This window comes from Aphelocoma coerulescens, chromosome 1A, assembly GCF_041296385.1.
Source record: "Aphelocoma coerulescens isolate FSJ_1873_10779 chromosome 1A, UR_Acoe_1.0, whole genome shotgun sequence".
NCBI lineage: Eukaryota > Metazoa > Chordata > Aves > Passeriformes > Corvidae > Aphelocoma > Aphelocoma coerulescens.
In genome coordinates, this window is record NC_091014.1 from 15,667,368 (window position 1) to 15,694,704 (window position 27,337).

Below are 27,337 nucleotides of genomic sequence, written 5' to 3' on the forward strand. Positions count from 1 at the left end.
TCTCTCAGACTGTTTAAAACTTTGACACTGAACCAAAATAAAGAAGTGCTTATGCATATCATTTCACAAAAAAAAAAAAAATTCAATTTAAAGGTGGCCACATATAGCAAGAAGCACTTGTGGGCATGTGGGAGCAGCCTCTCTGTTCTCTGTATTCTCCAGTATACATATTTACATGACAACAGAAAGGAACCCAAAAGCACAAATTTTTAAGCAATAAAATTACATACATATTTCCATGTATTACCTGATAGATCAAAGAGTTTATCTTTGTCTTCTTATTAATATCAGCTCCCAGTAGAAGTAAACATTCAGCCATAATACTGTTGTACTCCATACATGCTTTTTCCAGCATCATATTTTTTAAATCATCATTTTCAGCTATTTTAGCAAAACATTTACAACACAGGCTTTGAAACTGAATGTAAAGACAAACAGTAAAAGTTAGTACAAAAAAAGCACCAACATTTTTCACCTGTGGAACTGTCAAACAAAGAACATACCTGTTGATCTCGCTGGTCAGTGAAACACATGGACATCTGGTAGAAAATGACTGTGTCAAATGATTCATTTACCAGCAGCTTTGCAAAACAAGGTGACAAACCAAGAATTGCCAAGATTGCATGAAATCCCTAAGAATACCATGAGAACATTGAAAGAAGTACAGTGTTAAAAAGTGTCACTTTAAAACAGGTCATGCAGCAAAACCAAATTTCAACCAAAAGATTCATGCTTTAATTTTTTTGTCTTACTTTTAAACGTGCATTAGTTCAAAATAGGAGAAGTTCAGAAGAGAAGGCAGAAATAGCAGGTGTCTCTGTAGTTTCATGCTTGTTTAGCTGACCCACAGATATTAACTGACACTGAAAAGTCAAATATGCACCATAATATCTGACAACATCCTGCCTGGCAGTGACAAATGTACTTGTGATTTCCTGAAAATGTAAAGAGGAAACAATCTCTTTCTAAGGATATGGAATGAAGATACATCCCCTGTTCCAGTGTGTTGCTCTGTAATCCCCGAATCTGAAAAGAACTATTAAACTAAATGAAAAAATTAACAGGTGTATCTAAAAACTAAGAAGAAATACAAAATCACCCCATGATTCTGCAAGTAAAGTTTACCTAGAAGGGTGAACTGGCTAAATTATGGACTCCTTGTCCAAACCCAGTTGAAACTAAATCACTTAAAGTAACTTCCTTATTCCAGCACATTATTTTTATTTCTCTCTACACTGGTTGCTAAGCTAAATGTGGAAAGGTTGGGGGGAAAACAGCAGCAAAGAAGGGAGGCTGTACTTGTGATATTTTCATATTCATCTGGAAGAGAAATATAGAAACTCTCACAGAAAGCTGATATCACAGGCAAGCTCTATTCCACTAAAAAAATGAAACTGGTAACCAACAGGGAAAGTTTCTGAAGCAGAGGAAACAGAACTTCACACAAGGATTACACGTGTGTTTACAAAGAACTCTTCTTCCATATACAGATGTGGGTCAAAGTCTGATAGTATTCCAGCAATATCCTTTCTTAAATACAGCATTCCTACACTAAGTTTACTCCTGGCAACAAGGCTGGTAGTTATCTTCTATGACTTCTCAAAGAAGGGCAATCAATACTCTGATGGTTACTTCATGAAATGGTTACAGATTGACAGAATGAAGGATCATGACTGAGAAATTTGTTCTAGTTCTCAGATCCCAGAAGTCTTAAATAAGCACTTAACTTACGCTAACACATCCTGGATTGAACATATGCCTCCAAGAAAACCATCTCTATGACAAATGTCTCAGTTTAATTACAAAGGTTTATACTAATCTAGCAATTTCAATAAAATCAAAATAAAGTAAGTAAAACACGGAATTATACTTCAAATATAACGACATTAAAATAATTTTCTAAGGTTTTGAATTTTGTTTTCATCCTCATACACAGAAATGACACATACATGCATCTGGATTTCAGTGACTTCTTTAAATCTTCGCAGAGTAGAAACCAGAACTGCTGACAGGACATGCATAGTTGCAATACACAAACTCTTTCTTGTAATCAAAGAGCGTAGAAGACTCAAACCCAAACACTGTATGTCTAGAAGAAAAATAAATATTATTCACACACCAATAATTCAGACATTCTGAACGGAATAAACCCATGATTTAAGTAGTCTTTTAGTAACATTCCAGAAAGTTACTTGTACAGGCTATTACAGGGTGAGGCAGAACTGCAACATGGGTGAATCTGAGGACTATGCAGCACTGCAGCCTTCTCTTGCCAGGCAACCTACATCACATCTAGCACTAAAGCGAGCAACAGATCTGTTACAAACCCTCCTACCATGTCATTCTCATTCTATGAGAATGACAAAACACCTTCCCTACCTTGTTCATCTGGATACATCTGTAGGGTGTGAAGCACAGTGTCAGTAGCTCCTTGCTGGGTTAAAATTTCTAGTGCACCAGTGCACTCAGCTACAGAACCAAGTAGTTTTAGTCCACACTTCTGAATGCTAGGATTTCCAATAAACTAATGAAGAAAAGAAAATAAAATCAGATCAAGACTGTTCTGCTTACAATGGCAAAAAAAGAGTTGCTTGTTCTTAAAGTTGTTCTGTAACAACAAGAGAATGTTTGGTTATTTAGAAATTCAACAGGTTATTTGTGATAATTATTTCCCAATTTCCCCCCACTTTTAGATGGAGAAAACCTTGATGAGGCCTAGATCTGAGAGTGTCACAGCCATCACAATGACTTGCAAATCTGCAAAATAATTTCAATGGAGTCATGCCCAACTTCCTCCTTATTCTGTCTCTAGTTTTTAATTAAATGTGTCCATTTCTAGCCCTTCTTGCTGATATTGTAGTACCCCAAACAACAAACCACCTGCATTGGAAAATGCAATCAGGATGATCACAAAATACTGAAGACCTTCTGAAGAAAAATTATTTTACCTCCTTTGTTAACTCCTATATCTGATATCTTCAGATTAAGATATCCTTTAGATACTCTAGAACTATTTCACTGATACATTACTTGCTCTGACTACTATAATAAATGTAAGAGACATAATTTTCCTTCACTGAATCTGTTTGGCAAGCTTAAAATTCCTGAGAGAGACTTCTAAAAAATTAAGAATTGCTACATTTTGATTGTGATCATGTGAACCTTGAAAACCTTGTAGAGATTGGATTCTTCTGAAAGCCATGAAGTGAAACATTTCCCATCACTAGGATTTAAGGTTAATTTGCTGTGCAAAGTTCCCAGTGTTTCCTTTGCACAGACTGAGTCTGCTTCAGCCTTTCATTTCTCAGCTTTCCCTTCAAGGCACTGTGATCATTCTGTTTTACAGGGGCTGAAAAAGTTGAACAGTGAAAATAATGGAGACAATTGAGTTGTGCACTCAATTCTATGGGTAGCTGAGGTGTAGGCATGAGGACACTTTTCATGTATAGCCTGTTTAAAAAAAAAGAAATCACAAATAAACTGTATCCTTGAAAAAAATTAGCTTTTTAAAAATAAATATCCTTTGGGGTCACTGTATAAAGAATCACCTAATGCACTACAGAAAAGAAAGGAAGAAGAAACCCTAATAGATTAATGAAACTTGGGAGTTAAGATTCATTCTATCAAATCAATAGGAAAATTAATGCAGAACTAAAACTTACAAATTATTCACCATTGCAAGTGTAAAATAATGACAAATCCATTAGGATAAAGCTTTAACTATACCCTGTTTAAAGCATTAAGCACCAATGAGTGAGTTCCTTCCAACAGACACTGGCTTCTAATGACTTTTACTGTAAGTGCAAAAGCAGCATCTCCCACATCTCTGGAAGAACCATTCTGGTGTTCATTCTTTGTATCTGCAACAATGGAAAAAAGCCTTCCTCAGAAGAGCAGATTTCACATTCTCCCCATCATTAACCCAAAAATACAATCCAACAATCAAACGAACACTGAGGTGACTCAGAGGGCATAATTCAGACTTATGGTATTTTCAAAACACCGTATTGCAGAGACTGCAGTCCCTCCAGATTTATATTGTAATGTGAGTACATTGTGTTTGAAAGGAAAATTTCACCACATATTTGCTCACTGCTTACTATGAAAATACAAAATTGTGCCAAAGAATTTGTTCTAAGCTACATTGCAATATATTGCTTTTTTGAGCTACAGAGTTTCCTGGTGTTCCTGATACCTACTTGAGAATGCTTCTTCCTTCTGGTAAGGAGACACTATACAGAAGCTATAAACTGCTTATTCTTGCTCACTTGGCAGCACATCATTGGACATATTTTACACACAGATGTCATTAAGTGGAATGTGAGCACATATAAAAAAAACAGAGAAAGGTCTTTCAGATTTACTTTCTTTTGGCACTTGCAGTCAAGTGACACTACAGCAAGTACTCAAAGATCCTTTCAAAGTCACAACAGCATTCATATTCATTGTGATTACTATTTTTCCCATGAACTACTTTTTTATTCCCTAATTAACCTGCAAGTTCCAACATCCAGTTGGTGCTGTCTGATTACAGTTTAGAAGGGCCTCACTTGCAGGATACTGGCAAGCAAAGCACCTTGCCTCCATGTTAGAACACATATATGAAATCTTAATCCTGCTGTTCAATGAAAAAATAGGGAAGTATTAGGATTATAACTCAAATAATAGAAGGAAACTGAAAACCTGCAATCAGTCTGCATATTAGTCATTTTACTATTTTTAGAGTTATTGGTTTCATAAGTGTTCAACTAGAACTGCTGAGAGATACCTACAAAATTTATTCTGAAAAAAAAAATCAGTACCTCATGTCTATACTCTTACACTTAATATTAGAGGAAAAAAGCAGGATATATAGCAGTACACTGATAAAAAGAGTTAAAACTTTTCCCAAATTCTACTAAAGGCATAAAACTAATAAAGAACATTTCTTCCCCCTCTGAATTGCCAATAAAGAGGGGTTTTTCTGGAAAGGAATTTCTAAACTAGTCAGTTTGGTTTCTCCTTTTTGATAGAAAGTAGTATATAATTGTATATTTTATATCTTTCAAGATCACTGTCCAGTTCTTACGTTCCTTCCAAGAGATACTATCAAAACAATTGCATTTTGTGGTACAAAAATGTTTATGTCATTAACATGGTTTGCTCTCACTTAAAGGGGATTGATGATGCAAACCACAACCACAGTGACAGCTCTGCATTCACTCCCTCAACTCCTTAGAAATAATGGAGCTGCCTATTCACTGATGAAATCAAGAGGAAATCAGCAGTAATAATTTTGGTCTGTTACCTTCAATACCTCAAATATTTTCTCCCATTTTGCATTTTCCTAAAGACATACAGCTATTCTCTGCTATGTACAGAACTGCAATAATTTTTGAAAATCCCATTAAAGGCTGTGTCATTAGATAAGAAAGACAAAAACCCAGCTATCTGATTTGCTGTATGCCTTTGGATGACTTACCAGGCATCATGAAGTGTAAAAGGACTCGAAGTGCTTCCAGTTGTACAGAGAGTGATTTTTCATGTTTCCTCATGGCTTTTACAACTTCTGATACTGCTACTGTCATTACATCCAGATGAGGGAAACTGAAAATAGTTTATTAAATAAATAAAAAGAATGCATTTCTAAATTTCACATGTATTTGTCCTTAATTAACACTGTGTTAATTAAGGACTGTGTTAACCCTTTGGAACACTGTAAATCTGAAATATAAATTAAACTGTGTTACTTTTCTTCATCATTGCAAACTATTTTCATGCCATTCTATTAATTCAGTCTATGTAAATACTTCCATCCTAGCCGACAAGAAAGTAATATTAACAAAATGCTATTTTAATAATCAGAGGTAATTTTGCGGGAAATTTCTTATCTCTTAATGGAATTCAGTGTTGTTAACAGGAGGGGAGACCACCCAGACATTGCCTATTCAAATCTCACTGCACAAGAACCATGATGGGAAGAACATGCAGCTCCCTACCCACACCCCCCTGGGCATTTGACTACAGGGCTTACAAAATTCCATGTCTTAAACAGGGATGACAGTCTGTGGTCAATTTTACTACCAATCAACAATTTAAATGTAATCACTTACGGCACAGAATCTCAAAACCCTTCACCTTGGAAGTGGACCTGCATTTCTAGTTTTATTACCTTCCTTCGAACACGTGATTCAGGATCCTGCAGGCACTTTCAACCACTTCAGGAGAATGGGAATGTTTCCTCATTATATCCAAAACATTCATATGTATGCCTTTCGCCAGAAGCGTCTTCCTAATATTTACTACAACACAAAATAGTAAGCATCCTGTAAGAAAATTTTTCTTTCTTTCTGTATAGTTCTCAAAACCAACTTTTTCCCCCACTCCTTTTTTTTCAATGTTTTTGCCTCACCAAACAGAAATAATAGTACAAATTAGAATAGGAAACAATTTGAGCTGAAGCTGACTTCTGTTTGCATAGCTTAATCAAACACATTATAATTTCTGACTGTCTAATAAGTCTCTATACATCTGCTATTTTTACTCATGTAAAGTTAGCATATGGGAAGGAGAATGTATAGCCCTGCTTATATTTTCAGAAATGTTTATTCTTCAACTTTTTCCTAATTGCACTCTGAGATCATATAGAAAAGCTAGAACTTAAAACTTTAAAAAAACCTTCTAGCTTCCAAAATGGAACTTCAAAAATGAAATTATATTTATTAATTCTATTTACTTTATGAATTCATTTTTTGCAAATTCAAATATCCAAGCACATCCTGTAGCTCTAACTGTAACTAATACAAATTAGAACACTATAAAAATTATCATAGTAACTACCACCAAATCTTGTTATTCCCAGTTCAGTACATCCATTTCAGATGGTTAGTTCAAGCAGTACTGCATTGTGCCAGAAGAATTTACTAAGTTTCTTTATGTCTATCATTTCTGCTGTAAGCACATTCATTTAGGGGGGAAAAAAAAGAGAATAATAATTTAAAAAAAGAAGAAAAACTTGCTTTAGATTTCCAAAAGGAATCAGAGGCCCACTTGTCAGTAACATGTTATGAAAGTAACTGGTATATGACAATAATATGCATACATTTATGAGATCTATTTCTCAGTATAGATACATACTGGTCTCATAAATAATTATAAAACCTTCCCTGCGTTAGGTTTTATGTACTTGGATGGCTCAATAAACTGATGATAAAACAATGCTTTCTCACCTAGAGAATGGTAATTAACTGCTAGGATTTTCCTTTCTACCTAGCCAGTGGTTTTCAATGTGCAGTCTGCAAACCACTTGAGATCCATAACCATTTCAAAGGATTCTGTGAAAGTTATCTAATAAAAGCAGGCCAACTGTCAGTAGGCTTAAATACTCTACTCAGGGGTCCACATCTCCACTGAAAAATTTTGAGGGGTTCTGCAAATTGAAAAAAGTTAGGAAACCATGTTAGGGACATGATCAGGAGTAAAGAAATCTTGAAAACTGTCATGCACATGCTTAAGTTTCTACACAATTTGCTCCACTGAAGTCAACAGGACTGCTCAAATCTCCTGTGTTAAGCAAGAAAGTGGTATTTGCTGGGCTGTATTCCTTATTCATGTGATTTTTCAACAAATGCTGCTCTTGACGAAATTCAAACATGTGATAAATATTTAAACAGGCACACAAAGAGAGCACACTCTTTTCACGTCTCCTGCTCCAAAAAGTAGCAATTGCAACACATAAACTGGCAGAGAACTCTTTTATTTCCTTGTACTTTTTACACTAGCCAACAATAACTTTTTCAAAGCAAGGAATAACTTCCTACTTATCACAACATACTACTCTAATCACATGGAGTATTGTATTCATTCAACAGTACACTAAATCCTCTTTAATATTTTTGCAATAACTTTCTGCTGAATGAAAAAGAAAAGATAACTGAAGTCCCTTACCATTCTGTTGTGACAAAATTGCCAAGGTACTAGCAGCAGCCTGAAACACTTCTTTTGAAGAGGAGTGCATCAGCATGGAGAGCATCACTGCTCTGTCTATTGGGAACCTTTCAGAGAGAAACAAATCACTGTACATTGACTGTATTACAGCAGTTACTTCATAATTGCAGTTCAGTTTCCTAAAAAGGTATTATGTAACATAATGAAAATTTCAGATGATTGCTCTTGATTTCTAATATTTTTCCAGAGCAACAGCTGACAGAAAACCCTTTGTAACCTAGGCAACTTTGTCTAGTCTGAATCTCACTGAATTGCTTTGGAACCATGCTTTCCAAGTGACCTGAGGTCCAGAAAGTGGTATAAACAGGCTGGCAAAAATTGAGTGACTAAAATTTTAAGGAACTCTGAGAAATAGTTTAAGTAAAATGGAAATCTGTGTCTTATCCATGCCTTGTAGATTCTCCCTAATGAGGCAGCATTCTCTCTACAATGCCTTTTCATCTGATTTGTAAGAAAATGAGTACTGCTTTTCTACACTCCTTACATGCTAGGTATCTTAATCTTGTCTGTTTTCCTAATTCTTATATTCTTTATCCCTGTAGCAACTGAAGACAAAATCCCTTATGAACTGTAAAAATTAGCTCTAATAGGCTGTGTTCTGACCCTTCATTAAAACACTAGCAGATTTTCCTGAATCAAGGTTAACACACTTTGGAAGACACTTTCCCAGGTTTGGTTGATCATCATGCATTTCATCTACTACAAAAGTAAAAATAATTGAAAAGTGAAACGTCAGATGGCCTAATAATAGGCACTCATTTTTTTCATTTCTAAAAATCCAGTTTAAGACAACACTGACTGATTATCTCCATCTCCAATCTTCTCATGAAGGTTGCGTTGATACAGAAACAGATTTTTCAAAGCCCAGCATGCAGCCTCCTAAATATAAACCAAGACAAAAAGATTAAGAAAATATAGCTTTAGAAGATTAAAAATATATGAAAAAACTTAAATAGTTTGACTGCTTTTGGGTTCACAAAAGAGGTACAAGGTGCTTTATGTAGAAATAGAACAAAATGTACACTGTCACATTCTTTATAGCTGGAATAGGCCTGAGTTACAAACATGTGACAATCTCATTATTTGATTTTCATTTTGGTATCTATTTTAGGCCAAGATTAATTCTTCTGCTGATGGGCCTGTGTTTGGCTGTTAGATACAGAGGAGGTATGTAAACAACAATCTTTGCATGGCCAAAGTTACAGGCAATAAGCCTCATCTTAACTACCTACATTTGATCCAAAGAAGTAGCTAAAATCTCTTGAGATGAACAAAGATAAGAAAGGCAAGAAAGGTAAGATTTATTCTAAATCTAATCCAGACCTTAAGGTCTTTTTTTGCCTACGGATATATATGAGAAAAGCATGTGGCTAAACATTTTATTAAATACATAATACAGTCTTTCCATATTCCCATCATCCAGAAATTCTCACCAGCACATCTGTATTTTTTCGGTGTAGTTCTAATGCTTTGTAACATGCTTCCAACCAGCATAACTTTTCTTCCTCCTCCTCTTCCTTTCTTTCCTCTAAATCCCGGTTTAAGAATATCGTTTCAGCTTGAAATATAAAATATTTACAATAAATTCTTACTGTGAAAACAAAACACCTATGTCTCAACTTTTCTGTAGTCATGGAGGCACTCACACTGGCAGTGTTGAAAATCAGTGGGAACATAAGCCTTTTCTGGGAAGGGAGAAATCTTTTGACATAAACTCTAAGACAGACTTGAAAAATGTCTTCAAGGTTATAAAAGGAGTTAAAAACTTAAGTGTAATGTAGTAAATGAGTCACATAATTACAGATCAGTCTAAGCTTTGGCTCTGAGAAGACCTGCATGTACCTCTTTTTGTTGTGTATTTACATACAGAGTACCACAGACATAAAATATAACTGTGAATCATTTGCATGGAACCACTTATTACAGAGCCATCTAACACTCTGAAGCAATGCCGTTAAAAAACAAAATGCAAATTGCAGTTGCTAAGAGAGAAATATCTGGTCCCAGAAAGTGCAACAGAATTTGAAATATATCATTTTATACCTGTGATTTTTCAGCAATTAATGGGAAGAAAAAGATACCAACACTGAGCATAATATTTGAGGTATAATGGAATATGTACTGAATTCTAATCTTTGCTATTTTGGAGACTCTTAAACAGCATTTCTACTGACTTTTATATGGAATAATAACTCAAAGACAAAGAGGATCAGATTCTTAGCTTTTTGACATTAGCTAACTAATTTTTGTCTGAACTGTACTCAAGGAAAAGTTTAAATCTTTTAATTGATTTCAGAACTCAAGCACAAGCATTGATTTTGTGGTGCTATCAACTGCCACAATACAAGTACTGTCATACCTGGCAAACACAACATCAAATCAGTGTTGTTATCACTGGAGACTTTATGTTAAGAAGGGATTATCCAAGATTTGTCTATGAATAACCAGTATGCTCTGTTCAGATCTGTCAACATAACTTACCAGCTCTGAACACTGTGCAAATGTTTGGTGTATGATATGAATACAGACTTATCACAGTGAAACAGTAAACTGTAATCATGTAGGAAATCCAGCTTTGTTGAAGCTGTCCTACCTGAGCCTTTGGTGTTAAAGAAATGGAGTTTGAAATTATTACAGGAAATCACTAGAACAAAAAAAATAACAAGTAGGCAGAGATTTACTCACTTAGAAGAGCTAAACAACTGAGAGCTGCAGCTTGTAACTTCGCGTTTTCAGGATATGTTGTAACAGCCTTCACAATGACTTCTGGAACCTTATGTAATACAAGGATATTGAAAAAATTTCCTGAAAACAGATAAAATATCAAATTAATATAAACACATATCTAGAGCTCTACATTTAACATAAATTTCTTGGCACACAATGCACAAACTTTGTAGCAAACATTGGTTTTCTTATTACAGGGCTTGACAACAAAATTTTGTTTGTTGAAAGAAGAGGTTAAGGATAAAAAACAGTTGGGATCTACATTCTTTGCGGACCTTTTAAATTTTTTTTTTTTACAAAAGGCAGAGGTTCTATGCAAAATGAAACACACACTGTCATCAAAATAAGAAAAATACAGTTGGTGTATCACTTGCAGACTTCCTGCCAGGAAGCAAATGCCATTCTGGTCCTGAATTTCTGCAATGATTTGATTTATCCTATGATGCAAGTAATTTAACCCTGGTTTACTCTCTGGTTTTGCCCTCCTCATTAAATAAATCAAGGCCGACATTATAAATACAGAATAGATTCCTTCTGGAGTAGAAGGAAGCCTTTTGATTATAAATATATTTAAAGCATAACAATTATTATAAGCTGTACAGTATTTTATGTTACAGGTTGAATATAAGGCACTTTTCAAAAAGCAAGCAAATTCAAATAACTTCCTTGTTTGTTGTAAAAACCTGTATCATAAGTTAGAAACTAATAGAGCAGAAAATAATAGAGCAACACTCACTTTGTCAAATATGGTTTGATAGCTATGGTTTCTATTTTGATATTCAATTTTATTTAAATCTTGATTAGCAAAAATGAGAATCAGAGTAGCAACATGAAAGATCAGTAGTGTGGTCATGTTATATCAGCACTGCTGTTTCTTAATGTATTTTAATGGAAAAGGTATGTTTCTGTAACTATATTACCTAAATAAATTAATAATCTTAGGCTATGTGATGAGTACTTCTGTTGCACTTGTGGCTGGCCTAACAGGTATCAGCCAGTTAAAATTCCAAAGACAGTCAAATCTAGGATAGTCATTACCAGATTAGGAAGAATGCAGGATGGTGTTTTTGGAAGCTAATAGATGCTGACTTTACCATTTCACTGCCACTTAACATAGGTTTAGGAAGACAGTGTCCATCAAAATAACCTGGGAAGAAACACTGGCTATATATATGGAAAGATTCCAGACTATTTCCAGGAGCACATAGCAATTTCACATCTGTCCCCATAACTGTGATGCTGTGAACACTTCTTCCATAACTCTACTATATCTTTATTAAGATGAGGGGCTCAAAGAAGAAATGGATCTTGTGGCTGCTTTCCTGCCACTCTGTTGTTGGTCAGCATAAACACATGGCAAACATCTCATTGAAACCAGGCTGCTTGCACTCAGGGCAAGATCAGGACTGTCACTGAAGTTGCTGTGTCCCCACAAGTGCTTGGTTTCCCTGCCTATCTTCAGTTAGCCTTGCACAGCAAACCATTCAAGGTTAGCATCACCTCTTGCCAAAAACCCCTGCAATTACAACCTTAGCAGCCACCATATTTTCTTGAAAATTGTATTTGTCTTTCTGAAGGGGAATGGGAAGTTGCTCTGGGTTGCACTCAGGTCTGATCTGTATTTTCTACAATATCTGCACAAAGAAGTGGAAACAGATGGTGAAAGGATGGGAACAACTTGATTATGGGGAGTCATGCACTGGTACCAGCATCTGCAGTAGCTTCAGGCCACCACCTGCAAAAATTGGGAAGTCTATCTCTTGATTAAAAAGAACCAGCCATGGAATGAGGGCTGCTCAGGCAGCTGCTCACAGTGGGTTTGTATGCAGCAGGGGGAAAAACATATTTATTTTTATTTGAACTTCCTATTATGTGGTTTTTGGCAACTGCTCAAATGGGTTTATTATAGTTGCAAGTATGAGAACAGAGCTGCTAGAGGCACAACTTTTTGCCACTGACATTATTTCTCTTGATGTAAAATCAGCCCATTTTAGCCCACACAACCAAAGCACTTCTGCTCGAGTCAAGGCAAGTCCAGAACTCAGTGATTCATTCACTGCTGCAGCACAGGGGGGCCCCAAGACAGGCACCATCACTATCAGGAATGCAGCACAGGTATCTGAAGATAAATGCATTGTAAGGAGGAAAACTAGAGTTTTAGAGAATACTTTTCAACTAATTCTGTAGCACCAGTTGTTTCCCCACACATTCACCACTGGTACTTCACAAAATGAAATTTCTAAGTAATTTTCTTCTTTTCTACAGTAACTTTATACAGAATCGGACCTACTGATTTCCCTTTCTCATATAGTGCTTCTCACTCTTTTTTGTCTCATTACTTCCCACTAACTTGAGTCTTTTATGGCAGCTTCTCATTGTTATCTATATTTACCACATAAGGACAGCATATTGACTGTGGCCAGGGTTACCTCAATATGTTTGCATCATTAGACACAAGGATCTGACACAAGGATACACCACCCTGAGGATTAACTGGAATAGCACTTGCTGCTTGTAACGCTCCCAGTTAACTCCAACTCTCACACAGTCAGAATAAACTGAGTATAAACAACTTTGTGAACTTACCCAATGTAAGCTTGTGCAACAAACAGCAACTCACTTCCTGAACTGTTTCACTATTGGGGAAACTTTTCATCATTTCCACTATAACATTGTAGCAGCGAACATTTCCAGACATAAGCACTTCAACATTGCTGGCTAAAGAAAGAAACAGAAACAAAAACGGCTTCTTAAGAGAGAGGAGAAAAAAGAAGTTGACTGGATTCTAATTCAGACTTTAGTTAAATAGATTTATTTAGAAAACTGTGACTATATTTCAGGTTTTCCCTTGCACTTGAAAGGTGGCTTTATTTCTTGGTATGGCCATAAAGGACATTAATGACTATGAACATTTGGAAATAATTCATTAAGTTCAAAGTTCAGATTAACATTTATGGTTTTCTTTCATTCTGTTTCAGGCCATGTAACAGAAACCTCCTCCCAAACCAATATTAGGTAGCTTTTTTCTTAAATGTGAACAAATTGTTTTATAAATACTAAATCAATCTTATAAATGGTGCTTCTAACATGACTGTGATCAAGAACACATTTCACCGTATTTCAGTAATATTCCTGGGGAATACAATTAAGAAACAATTTAGAATTTTTTTCTTATGAAATCTATTCTGTAGTAATTTATTTGATTCAATCATGTATTTCTGAGTTTTCCTTCTTTTTTTAGGGGGAAAGTTAGGAAGTTATTATTTTCATATGAATTAGCTTTACAGTACACCTGTTGTGTACTGAGGGTACTGAGATTTTCATCTAACATTCCTGCAATATTTTGAAAGTCATTGCAAACCCTGTATTTCACAGAATCACAGAAGGTTTATGTTGGAAGGCCGGGCTAAAAGGTCACCATGTCCAACCCACGTGTTCAAGCAGGGCTGCCTAGAGCAGGTTGTTGGCTTCTGAGTATTTCCAAGGATAGAAACTTCACAGCCCCTCCAAGAAAACTGTGCCAGTGCCTGGTCACTCTCACCCTGTTTACTGTTTATTACTCAGGCCAGACACAGAAACCAACAGGACAATCACATGAGCCCGTATGAAGACAGAATGCATCCATTCCTACTGAGGACAGAGTGATCCCACCCACAGTAATTTCAGGCAAAACAGCATCATGGTAGCTAAAACACAGTGTGTGAAAGCATCCTTGTAGTATTTCTATCCAGGGTATGAGACAGAATATGAACCCAAGAAATCTTGGCCAAAATCCTGGCCCAAATGAATGAAAGGGAGTCCTGTCACTGACTCCAAGGGAGTTAGCATTACTCTGCTGAGGTCTATAAATTTTCTTAATTGTTCTTTCAACAGCTTGGCTTCCCTGGATACAACACAAGATAATATTCACAACTGTATTATTAAAGATAATTAGCCTTTTTTAAAGAGCAGCAAATCTTCAAAATAATACATCTCTAAATATTAAATAATTATAACCTACTAGGTGAAAAAGCAAGCTCTGAGTGGGAAGCATTTCCAAAGCACTCTATTTGATAGTGAAGGAATGTACCTTTCACAATTCTTTAATATGACAGCCATTTATCATGTCATTCTCAACTGAAAACACACATTCCACAAGACAGTATTGTATCACTTCACAGTAAGTTACGATTTCAAAGGTGATACTTATGAGTATAGTAAAACACTCAGAAGATTCCAAAAGTGAGCACTACAAAGAACTGCATGTTGAAATCCTGCAAAATCCAAGCAATGGCACATCTGCAGGAATCACCGTTTCCCAGAACAAGTTAGAGAAAAAGAGTTGGAACAGATCAAATTTAATCTTAACCACCAAAACTTTGTCACCTAGGTTCTCTCAACAATTGATGAAGAGATCTGAGCACTCTGTATGGTGATTCATCCCAACTGTAACAGGAACCTGGTTTAGGGTTAGGTAAATTTCTTCTTGAGGTGACTGTTTCTCCCTACTAAACAGAGGACAAGCCCGGCTGGCTCCCTATGCCTGCCATTTAGATGGGTTAACACTCTGTGATCCATCACTCCACTTTGGAGGACAGTCAGCAGCAAAGCATTTTTCTCATGCCACAAATACTACTGAGATTTAAGAGTGCTTGTACAGAACTGGAATAAACACTTATCCTACAGGTTTTTATTATGTGAGCCACAACAAAGTCTAAATATGTATTAATGAAAGAAGGCATAGTGAGGTACTCATTTGGAATAGAGACTTGAACTTCAGGGTATGGGGAGACATTTTACTACTGAATAAGTTACAGTGTGTACTTACACTGAATTATCTTCTTTAGGCTGGCCTTAAAGGAATATATTTTGTTGAGTTCTCAAAGGATGTCACAAACCAAGAGTATGAATACTGGCTTTGCACATTCATGTTTTTCTGGCTGTTTTCAATTTTTCATATTAGAAATTAGAGTATTAAATACCTACTTTAGAGCAGGTCTTTTTCATGCCTTTCTGTTGTTGCAATTCCTTGGCTATAAAGGATTTCCAACTTCGTATACGTATTTACTGTTTTGAAAAGCACTTAAAATCCAGTATCCTCATCCCTAGAAAACAGCAGTAACTTCTGGGCTAGGGTAAAATTATTTCTGACTCAAGGAATACTAAACTTTTTAAACATAAACTAGAACAGCAAGAAGTTTGAGAAACAGGAACTAGATAGCTTGGAGTCTGATGAAATGTGGGACACGCAAGTCTAGTTCTTGTTTATTGGGCATACATAGGGCCAGCATGGTTCCTACAGAGCCAAACAGGATGTATGAGCAAGGTTTTGTAAGTAAACACTTTTGCAGGAGATACAACATTATGCACCTCATGAAAGACATGAAGAGCAGAACCCCGCTCTATGCTTCCCAAAATTTTATCAGCAGGAAGCTGATAAAAAGCTGCCTCTGTGTCAACAAGATCAAATTGCTGCCAACAAATTGATACAAAACATCAAACACATTTCTCAGGATCTGGTTTTGTGTAGAACAGGGATTGCTGTTATCAGAAGACAAGAGATAACAAAGACATTTTCTTCCAGTCTTACTGCACAACACCTGAGGACACTGTAAGATGATCACATGCACAGTTCTACCAATGCTTGCCATTTCAGACACCACTAAATGACCACTGTGGGTGTCTGATATCTTTTACCCAGGCCTGGCCACTGAGTTTGTACGGGCAATTTTCCCCTTGTGGAACAGACTTTGCCAAGAATATTCTTTACCTGCTACCCACACTCATTGAAGATTTATTTAGTCAATAAATGCATCTTACTTTTCAAGTATTAAAAGATGACAGGGCATGGTCTTGAACTTCAGTCTATAAAACTATGATAAAGCATCTTTGTTACTGCTTACTCCAAGAGGAAGAAAGTATTTTTCTGTTATTCAGGAGAGATTTCTGCGTTAAAGGTTAAATAAAAAAAAATCCCATTAAAAAAAAAAAGTATTTCCCTGTTGCTGCCCGTTCCGAGCTTCCCTTCCCCCTCCCCAAGACAAGCCAGGACTTGCCTTTGCCATGTGCTCTGAACTCCTTTGTTCCAAGTATGGGCAAAACCAAATGTAACTCAAACTCTTTAGCAGTGTCTGATTGGCCGCTCACCCCGGGTCCGCCCACGGTCCTCCCCTTTCCCCTTCTCCCAATAAAAGAAGGGCCCAAGAGGGGGCCCGTGCTCTTTGGCTCTGCAATCCTTCTGCGAACATCTGTGTGCTTCTGTTTCCATTTGAAAGCTTCTAATTGTGGGAATTAGGCAAGCTGAAAGCTACATTTCTCCCTCTTTGCTTCTACTGGTGGTATCAGCTTTGCAGTTACCATTTGCTGCTGTTAGAGCTACTGAAATGCTGGATTGCCCGTGCTACCTCTCTAGGCTGCTCGAGGCTTTCTAAGGCATTGAACTACGAGCCTAGCCGGTAAAAGTGCTGTGATTATCTCCACATTTCCCAAAGAAAACAGGAAGGTGATTTGTCTGGCAACTCCCAAACAGTTCTCAATGATTTTTTGCAATCACATAAAGATTACTTTTTACAATCACAGAAAGTGTGAGCTGATGCACACTGTGGGAGAAAAGGAATTGAAAATAAATTCTAATAATACACTTACTTGGACCAGCTAAGGAATGTAATGAATAAAGTGCAGGAAGAATCACCTCTTCTTTCTCTGGAAACTCTTTAAATACTTTCAGTATGATCATATGATCTTTGCTTTCAACAAATTCAGTCAGCTGCTCTTCTGGAACTAAATTGAAAGGCAAGAGATACAGTATGTTTTGAGGAAATAATTCTTATCCTGGTACATCATGAGAAAAGACAACTGTTTTTATCAAGTTTCCTTATATTTATTTTCTATGTTTCACAGAAAGTAAAGTACACTCCATACACATCATCTTTCATGAGTATGGCTTTTTAAACTAAAAACTGAGCTACTTTGTGAACACATTTTTCTAGCTTGCACTTTATGTAATTGAGTTTTGACTTTCAAATGCTTCCTTGTGAATCAGTATTTCAAAAGTCTTTTAGCCTTTTTCACAGAATGAAATTTAGATAGCCCAAACCAAGACAGTATATAAGCTAGGGAAAAGTTAAGCATACAGTGAAAAAAAAAAAAAAAAAGGAATGCCATTTTGCATACTCAGTGATTTAATTTAATTTTTCTTCCTTTTTTTTTTTTTTAAATAATGGACTTTTTTCCATAAAGCCATGCTTTCATAGTATCTTACCTTAATGGCTTAAGGTTTTTCCATTCCTGGCCCCTGTTATTCATACTGACATAACTGTGTGGCTGTGCAATGAACCAGATATGGGAACTGACCCAGGATGAGAAAGAGCACCTTTTAAATTTCACAAGCAGAATCATATTCTGAATCTGGCTCAAGATAAGGCTAGGCAAATGTCCACATAACAATAACTGACAAGGTGACTCAGAAGTAGAAAAAAAGGAGGCAGGAGCAACCTAGGAACTTGTCACATCGGTGCTGCCATCAAGAAGAAGATATGCAGGTCTGTCCCGGCAGCCAGATCTGTGAAAATCTGGCACTTATAAAAAACATGCACAGAAAATGTAAGAAGTTCAGACTTTTGTGGAGACTGAAGAGAAAATACAGCAGGGGGAAAGTATTTAGGGACAGGAAGAGGGGAAGGAACAGAGAAGATAATTCCAAGCACACATGTGGGAGAAAGACTTAAAAAAACCAGTATAAAATGGTGCTGAAAAGAACCAATCCGAAGAACTGCAGACTATCTTTGAAGCAAAGGAGTACAGCAGAGTGATAGCATTTCTCAATATTTATTTTGAATCAAGAAACTCAATTCAAAGCCAGAGGGCTACAACATGGGGACTTCTGGCCATGACATGCACAGTTCCTGAGATGTCTGCAAAAATTCAATATATGGTGACTTCATTTTTCAGAATAAATGGGAATATTGTATGGATATATGATCACTTTTTAGTATTGTCAGAGTAAAAAGCAGAACCAAATATTTTTCTGAAGTACATTTTGCTTGATTTTAGAACTGTTCACATTCCTAAAATGTACCAGTCTTTAAATACACAATCCTGTTTTTGAGAATTAAAATCAAATGCCACTATTCTTTCTTCCACTTACTGATCAATGTTAAATCCCATCTTTCCAGTTAACTCTGGAGTTAGAAATGAAGGGACATTTTGATTTTTTAAAAGATGTCATATTCATTGTTCTAATTTAGAAAATTTGTGATACTGCTTGGAAAGTCTGTTTTGTGCCAGTTCATTTAAAGAACAGACAATACACAAATCAATCTGGAATGCAAAAATTCATTTATTGCATTTAAATAAATATCTGCCATCCCTCCCAACCTATACCTTTTTCTAATGCAATAAACTACAAGATTAAATACCTTTCTCAAAAAGTTTGTGTAATGCTTTACATCCATGCTGCTGGATCTCTTCATTTTTAGGGAAGGTGTGCATGGCATTAAATACCAAGGAAAACACATCCACCTCTTCTTCCAAGAGCAGGAAAGCAATTATATCTGAACAGCAGAAGAGATGACATGTTGCACTGATTATTTCTCAACATTTTCATTGAAACACTGTAAAATCCAAAATTCTTTAATACTGCCCTTAAAATTTACTCTGACAGTTCAAATCCAGCTTTGTATAACCCGTGGCAAAATTCTCTCTAAAGGTAGCATTTCACAATAGAACTGATGTTCTAAAACTTTACTGCTAAAAGACAGCTCATACCTACCTGGGAAAAAAGATGCAAAATAGTACTCTTATTATTTTGTATACAAATACAAATGACAAGTGACTTCACGGAGTAAAACAGAGAGAAAAATCCAGTCTGCCATGTACAGTCACACATTTTATATCAGTTCTGTGTTTTAAAGGTTTAGACGAAATAGGAAAATAAAGCACACAATACCTGACATGAGGAGTAGATTTAATGCTTTTAGTCCTATTACTGAAAGATTTATATTTCCTTTGTGGACTGTAAGCATTTTAAGAATCTGCCTAAAAATTAAAAACAAAAAAAAAAAGGGAAAAAAGAGTTATAGCTAAAGAAATATTGACACGTCTTATCAAACATTTACTTTGAGAACAGAAGTAGTTACAGAAATTAGCAAACCCTTAAAAAGCTCTCAATTAATTTTTTAAAAACCTTTTATTTCAATTTATGTTTTTTCAAGTCACCAATGAAGTAATATTGGAATTTTTACTACAGTCATACTTCATTAAAATACTGATGTATAATTTATCCAATTTACTTTTGGTTTTAGTTAGTTATGTGAATTAATTCTGCAGAGTCATTCAGGAGGTGGTTCCTCTCCAGAGCACCGGGCTGTGGAGCACCACAGAGTGTGGACTGCACAGCACTGCTCTGCTTGCTGCAAGAGCTCATTACACTGAACAATCAAGTGTTTGGTGGAAGAGAAGTAGCAGTTTCCCAGCTGAAAAACTTAAACAGCATCTTGATGTACTCTACCCTAAGTTTCAGTCATACAGCATTTACATGATGCTGGACAAATTAAACAAATTAACAAACTGTTAAAAAGAAACAGTTCCTAGACTCCCAGTTGCACACTCCTTACTTTCTGTATGTCTGTTCTGACTTGTTAAACAGAGAGAGCCAAACAATGCCAAATACTGCAAAATCCAGGTCATGTATCAAATTGGGCACCTAAAAATTGGTAGATACTTTTAACATATTTTACTCAAACTACTATCTGTAAAGCAGTGACTAAAAATCTGTAACACCTCTTTAAAAAAAAAAAAAATTAAAGCATTGATTTCACACTGAATGAAGCATATCTCAAGGGGGGGTGGAACTGTAATTAAAAACTAAATTAAAATGCATAGACTTACACACAAAAGAAAAACCAAATAAAGAAACTTTTTTTAAACTTTTTATTATTTTATACAGCTGGACTCTGCAATTTTAATAATCCTCAAATGTGAATCCTTGCATGTATAATATCCAATAAAACTGAATTGTGCAGTAGTTTGTGATAAATTAGTTGATATTCTTGACCTGTCTTGAAAAACATAAGCAGCACTTGAAGTTTCATCCAAATTTCATACCCCAGCTCTGGCAATGATGCTTTTTGCCTTACTGAAGTCTAAATTTATAAGCTGGAATGAATGTATCACTGTTTTCCATTCATACTATGATGCTGCTAGTTTCTCTCTCCTCTGTTATAGCACTGATGTTGTAGCTATGATGACCAAAGTAGACATGAGAGGCAAAATCTGATAGGAGTAATAACATCCTTTACCTTTAGAAAATTCCCTCCCATATACCCTCCCATTTCAAATATAACATGAAGAAGGATGTAAAACTTTCTAAACCTCTTCTGCTGTAGGAGAGTTTAACATAAGAGATTCAAAACATCTCGTGAAGTCTCTTTAAGCTTGTAGAAAGAATGCAAATACACTGAAGGAAATTCTCTTTCTCTTCACAGTAATAGCGACTATTTAATTATTTACCACACTGTCTGTCAAGAACACCTGAATCAACAGCAAACTACCATTTGTAAACATGACTGCAGCATAGTCAAGTTGGGTCATAGCTGAGAGACAAATGAAATAAATGCTTTTTCTATATTCAGATTCCTATTCTCCTAAAATAGTTACACACACAAAAGGGAAAATCTCTTGCAAAAAAAAGAGAACTTTTCCTCTCTATTGTAACTGTTTCCTGCCTTCCTGTAAACAGCAAGTATTCATTATGGGGTTGATTCACTGCAATTCTAGTCCACTTCATGCACAAGGAACATGAGATATAATTTAGCTGGCTTGCTCTGCCTTTGGCACTGACAGAAACATTGAGCCCACTCCCCCACTAAGAATAAATCTCTCCACAGCAAGGAAAACTATCAACATGTCAGACAGGGATACACAGTTGGCTAAAATATTGGTAGTGAGAAGGAATCATGTACAGCAATGCTATCATCAGATCCTTAGTGAAGTTTGAGTTTGAAAGGGATGCTTTGTTAATTGCACACACTGCGTGGGCACTGAGGAGGCTGTGGGAAAGATCAGGCCCAGAAAGTAATTCTTCTGGGACCTGAGAATGAACAGCAGTATCTCCAGCTCTCAGAACAACTTTCAGTCAATTAACAAGCTTTTAAGCTGCCAGAGAAATGGTAACTATCATGTGCAGCTCAGTTTTTCCTTGCTCATGAAAAGCAACCCAAATCACTTTTGCTTTCCAACAAAAACCACCAACATATCTTTCAAAGGAGTTCATTCCCCTACTGACCATGTATTCTAGCCACTATAAAACAAATAACAAACCCCCACAAAATCAAAATGCATCTTCATGCTATCTTTCAACAGCAACCTTTCCAAGGAAGGGTGTGGTGAGGACTATGGAGGCAGATTCACTAGGTTACAAGGCTGTGCTTGTTGCTTTCATCATCAGCCCTGAAGGCAGCAATCTGTCCAAGAGAGAGAACACCAAACCAACCCCTATAAGCATCGACCCTACATCTACAATTAGCATTTGTTACTAGGCAACTATTCAGCCAACCTATATGGGTGTTCATCCCATCTAACCACAGACATCCAGAAAACACTTCTTTAGGCTTCCTTTGACAGCTGATGGAGAAGAGCTGAGCAAGCCCAAGCCACAATTTGCTCCACTTACTAAAAAGATAGAACAAACCATCCCTTCTGAAGGCAATTGTAAATACCTACTTTTAAGATAATAATAAGAGGTGTGACAAAATTTCTTCTTGATTTACACTACTTTAGGCTTGTGGATATAATTCCTCACATTTGCAAGAAAACACATAAACATCCAGATAATACTGCATCTGTCAAAAAGGTTACTTGGCTTTTTTTTTTAATGTGTAAGTGGAATTTCCTATATTTCAGTTTGGGCCCTTTGCTTCTCATCCTGTCACTGAGTGCCCCTAAGAAAGGCCTGGCTCAATCTCCTTTACTTTCTGCACCAGGTATTTATATACACAGATAAGATCCTTGTTCGTGTGAGTGTCAGATTCTGAAGGCTGAAAAAATCCACAAAAAACCTGATGTAATAACTTTATATATTCTATTGCATATATAGGCTACCAAAATCACCAAGCATTCTGGCAGACTCTTTGTATACAAAATACTTACTGGTGAACTCCCAGTACTTCCCAGTCCTTCCCAACATCCTTAGGAGCTATGTTTTGTAGAGTACTTGGGCAAATTTCTATTAATTTACAAAGAAGTGACCAGCCCATCTGTAAAACAAAAATGCAGCTATTTTAGAATAGATATTCTGCTTGGAACTTCAACATTCTCTTCTAATCCTTGGCTTTTGCAAGACAGCTGTTCTGTTACCTAGCTAAATCAGTATGGGAAAATTAATTAACACAAGACAAATGGCATGAAAAGTAAAAAGATGGAAGCAAAACACATGCTAATGATTCTGAATGCAGTGCTTGCAGGAACACATCACTCTCAATCTGCTGCAGCATTGCTTGAGGATAAAGGGCACACAGTTAAACGAGATGCTGACAGACAGAAACATATGCTGTGATCCATAGTATGTCATCACTGGCCAGGGAAACCCCCTGCACTATTACAGGTAGTTCAGCCTTATTGAAAAATGTGTGTTTTCATAAGAACTTGCCATTTAATTGAAAATTTTAAGGATAAAGTATAGGTTTTTAAAGTTGTTCAATGTTTTAAATGGGGATGAGATACATAAACAATTACCACACATTTCAGATTTTTGCCATCAACCCTCAGTAGTGTGTGCTTTCAATATGTAACAAAGGCAGTGCAAGTTTTGAGATCATAAGGAGTGAAAGACAACGAAACCAAATGTATTTGTTCTTAATAATTACCTGTTCTATCCTATGCAAATTCTTTGACTTTCAAGCATCTGTAAATAATGCCAAAACCTAAAAATATTCCTCTTTCATCTTCTGTATTAAAGAAATCTGGTCTCTTACAAATGTTTACAGGCTGATATGATTGAATAGGCTGCAGTGAGGAAGCAGTAAGTAAAATCTGTGCAAAGAAATAACCAATGAAGGAAAACCCCTCTGTATTGAAAGAAAAGTAGTGAACTGTGAAATGTCAAAAGTCAAGATGATGCAGATTTTACAAAAAGGAATTATGAAAAGGCATATGAGTTTCCTTGAGCATATAAGTAAATAAAAAGGTGGAAGCAGGCCTGTGTGCTTTAAGAATAGAGTCAAGACAGAAGACAATATGTCACAAAGACTCTATGCATAGCTAGATCACTTTTTTACAGAAGAGTTATGTAAAGCAAAGAGGTCAAGATGGGACAGCCAAAACCAGGAATGTAAATGGCTACCTCCAAAGAGTTGAACAGCAAAGTTCATATAAAGTGCATGATCCCTAAACCTGCAATCAGTATGACTAGAGACATGGAATTACAAGTCTGGTAGTGTAGAGTCACCCACAGAACAGCATAAGCTTGAATCTAGACAGCTTTCCTGACAGCACTGTAGAATGTACAAAAAGCGATGTAGCTCCCTGGGGACTGGAATTCTACTTTTGTTTTTCACATACTTGGTTGCAGTGTGAGCATAGCCCATACCTGCAGTACTTTTGTTTCTGTTTCAGTTTAGATTTGCTGAGCCAAATGTTTTAAGCCAATTACAACCTTAATGTCTGCAGATTGAGCTTGGCCATGAGACAATTTCCATGCACTTCTCTTCCTTGGATAGCAAGCTGCCTTGCCCTGCACGAGACTACAAATCATTTACTATGGACATTCAGGCTGGTCTGTGTAACTGCGTGTTACTAATTAATAACTAATTAAGTGTAGGTACAATGAATAGTCTTAGCAGCCATCAGTCCTCTCCAAGATGAGGATATGTCATTCCCTAATTTTCCATATTCCAAGCAAAACAGGGTTTATCAGGGTAATTTCAAAAACATTGTAGAGGTGACTATTAATTGATAAGTTGTCTATTCCTTAGAAAAGACTTTATTTTAGAAGTCACACTTTATAAGAACACCCTAACTGCTTTTATAAAATTTAGAATCTGATGAAAACTTGCTTAATGACTTTAGAAAATTCCTTTCTGTATTAACTGTTTCTGATGAATTTTATATTCCCATTAAACATTCTTATTTGAATTGTTAGGACTCCCAAGTATTGACAAACATTTATCAGAACTGTGGGTCCAGAGAAGACCAATGGAAACATCTGACCTGCTGATATGTGGCCTATTTTACAATATTAAAATCACAACCTGGGGTAACAGAGAGCTTATTAGCTGTTTAATAATTACGTAAGAAACCAAGGGTCTTTTAAATAACAGAAGTCCTAAAGGCTATAGGGAAGGGAAATAAAGCAAAGAAAGATGTCCTTATAAACACTCAAACAGGCCGCTACATACAGAAACAGTTGGTAGCAGCACTGAAACTCATTTTTAAATCAGACCCTTTTCATTTCTAGCATGCAATTAATTTATATTACATTAGGTCACACCATCTACGTGAGACAATAAAGCTCTGCTGACTGCTCTTTACTCAAGTGCACTCATATTTTGCTCTAAAGTTTCTAAGCTCCTCCAGTCATTGCCAGAGTAAATGCAGAAAACTACCCTATTTACTTAAAGACATATTTTACTTTCAGGAACTACTGGCTTTCCACACCAGTACCTTCCTACTTCTGAAGGAGCTTGCAGGGTTTATGCCTGCAGTCTGACTTGCAATATTGATCTAGTAGGCAAATTTTCAAGTCAGTGGAACAACAGCACAAATGTGATGTTTTGTAACCAGTTAAGGAGGGGAGGTAAAGAAAATTCTCACTTCAGGTATGTCTCTGACTGTGTTTATTCTCTTATGTCAGTCAATTTTTTTACAATGCCAAAAGTAAAAGGAAATTGATTAATTATTTATTCAATAAAAAATCATTAATACTGCAAACAGACTGCACTGAAATCAGGATCTCATTACCTCACCACTTCTGTAAAGTGAGAATTTTTTATTCACAAAGACTACAAACAAATAGCAGTGAATGAAGCAAGAAGACAGAGCTGTACTTACATAGTGTGAATGTTTGTTAACATCTGAACTGAGTGTGAAAGAAGAGCTGCCCAAGACATTTTATAGGGAATGGGATTTGAGCTTTGCACTGGCTGTGAATTTCCCATTGCAACACAATATAGTAATGCAAAGGAGGTCCAGGACTTCTAAAGTGAAACACTGTATGACTGCAAATGCAGGCAGGTAGAAAATTTAAATTATTTTTAAAATTTGGCATTAGAGTGAGGTATTTTAATAGAGTTAAAATGAAAATTAATCCCTATCTTCCGTATGCAATTCTGAGAGTCTTGTGCTATCATTTCATACCTATTTCTTGTTGCGATTGATGTTTTACTTGCAAGTTTAAACTTCTGGGCAAAGGTTTTATAAACTCTTATATATGTAATATGCTTTATCTTGAAAATAACTGTTGATTAACCTTCCTGTATTTCTTAACAACCTGACAATCGAATAGTAAAATAAGTAAAACCTAAAGATACTGCACAAATATTTAGTCTTCAAAGAAAACCTGAGATCATTGTTATTTCAGATTAATCACTACAGAAGTACAATTTCATACTTAATCTGAATTTTGGGCTTTTGACCTCTAGCTAAGGTCTAGTACACAGAAAAAGCCCCAAAATGAAAACCTTTAAAATACATTATTATTTAAGAGGCATTTGCAATACAATACATGTTTTGCCTTCTAGTTGAATTGAAAAAAACCCCAAAACATGCAAAAAATATTGTAACTATATAAATGGGCTTAATAATTTAAAAAATAAAATCAAGTGATTTTCACAGAAATCTGGAGCTTATAAACATCCTCTATGCACAGCATAGTCAGAAATTTAATATATGCCTGCCAGGAAGGAGCTGTTTCGTATGACAAGTTTGGCAGCTGTACCATAACTACAACATCAAATTGTGCAAGTGACACACCTAGTCCAAATGGGCCAATGCTAAATTACAGGAGCAGGCAAGCAGAACCTTAAATTGCAGAACCTACTGTTAGCTAAAATGTTCCCCCCTGCCTTTAAAAAACTGTGCTAGCACAACTCTCAAGAATATGGCTACATACACATGAATTCATATCGTAAAATCGTGCTTTTCGGAAGTTTGTCTGACCATAGCAAAATTCAATATGGACACATCAAAATTATATAAGATAACATTATCGGTAATTTAGAACCCTACATTACACAGTATTCACATAGCCTTATTTCTATTTTCTATATCGCCTCCTTCTCCCGGTAAAAACAGACACAGCCAGTGGCGTCTGCAGTAAGTTGGAACGCTTGGTCCCTTTAAATGCCAGCGGTGACAGCGCCCTTCTACAGACAAGAGCACTTCATGAAGCGGCCCAAGAGACAGACAGCAAGTTAAGGAGGAATCAACAAGCCGAACAAGAACTTTATCCCGGGAAGGGCCGCGCGCTCGCTCATCCCGCGGAGCGCAGCCGGAGCGGGGGAAGCGGCCCGGCCCCCGCCCTGCCCGGCCCCTGACCTGCTGCACGCCCGCCGCTCCCGGGTACAGATCCACCACCAGCAGCAGGGGCACGTGGACATTTTTGCCGCTGAAGAGCCGGGGAGCTGTGGGGGGACAGAGAGACAGCGTTAGC

General features: G+C 36.4%; 1 protein-coding gene across 2 annotated transcripts in view; it reads right to left on the minus strand.

Annotated features, from left to right (window-relative positions):
• Positions 1–27,337, minus strand: part of LRRK2 (leucine rich repeat kinase 2) — a 65,036-nt gene that overhangs the window by 36,956 nt on the left and 743 nt on the right. Inside the window, exons 2-18 of one of the 2 annotated variants that reach the window (XM_068995071.1) lie at positions 27,223–27,308; positions 22,840–22,946; positions 19,640–19,728; positions 19,110–19,244; positions 17,338–17,472; positions 13,300–13,431; positions 10,672–10,791; positions 9,420–9,544; positions 8,786–8,865; positions 7,927–8,033; positions 6,152–6,281; positions 5,462–5,586; positions 3,727–3,860; positions 2,380–2,524; positions 1,950–2,089; positions 504–632; positions 248–418 (exon numbers count right to left, since the gene is read on the minus strand). In XM_068995071.1, coding sequence (XP_068851172.1) covers positions 248–418; positions 504–632; positions 1,950–2,089; positions 2,380–2,524; positions 3,727–3,860; positions 5,462–5,586; positions 6,152–6,281; positions 7,927–8,033; positions 8,786–8,865; positions 9,420–9,544; positions 10,672–10,791; positions 13,300–13,431; positions 17,338–17,472; positions 19,110–19,244; positions 19,640–19,728; positions 22,840–22,946; positions 27,223–27,308 — 2,090 coding nt within the window. Of the gene's footprint in view, positions 1–247; positions 419–503; positions 633–1,949; positions 2,090–2,379; positions 2,525–3,726; positions 3,861–5,461; positions 5,587–6,151; positions 6,282–7,208; positions 7,279–7,926; positions 8,034–8,785; positions 8,866–9,419; positions 9,545–10,671; positions 10,792–13,299; positions 13,432–17,337; positions 17,473–19,109; positions 19,245–19,639; positions 19,729–22,839; positions 22,947–27,222; positions 27,309–27,337 lie in introns of those variants that run through there. The other variant, XM_068995077.1, reaches the window with a different exon arrangement.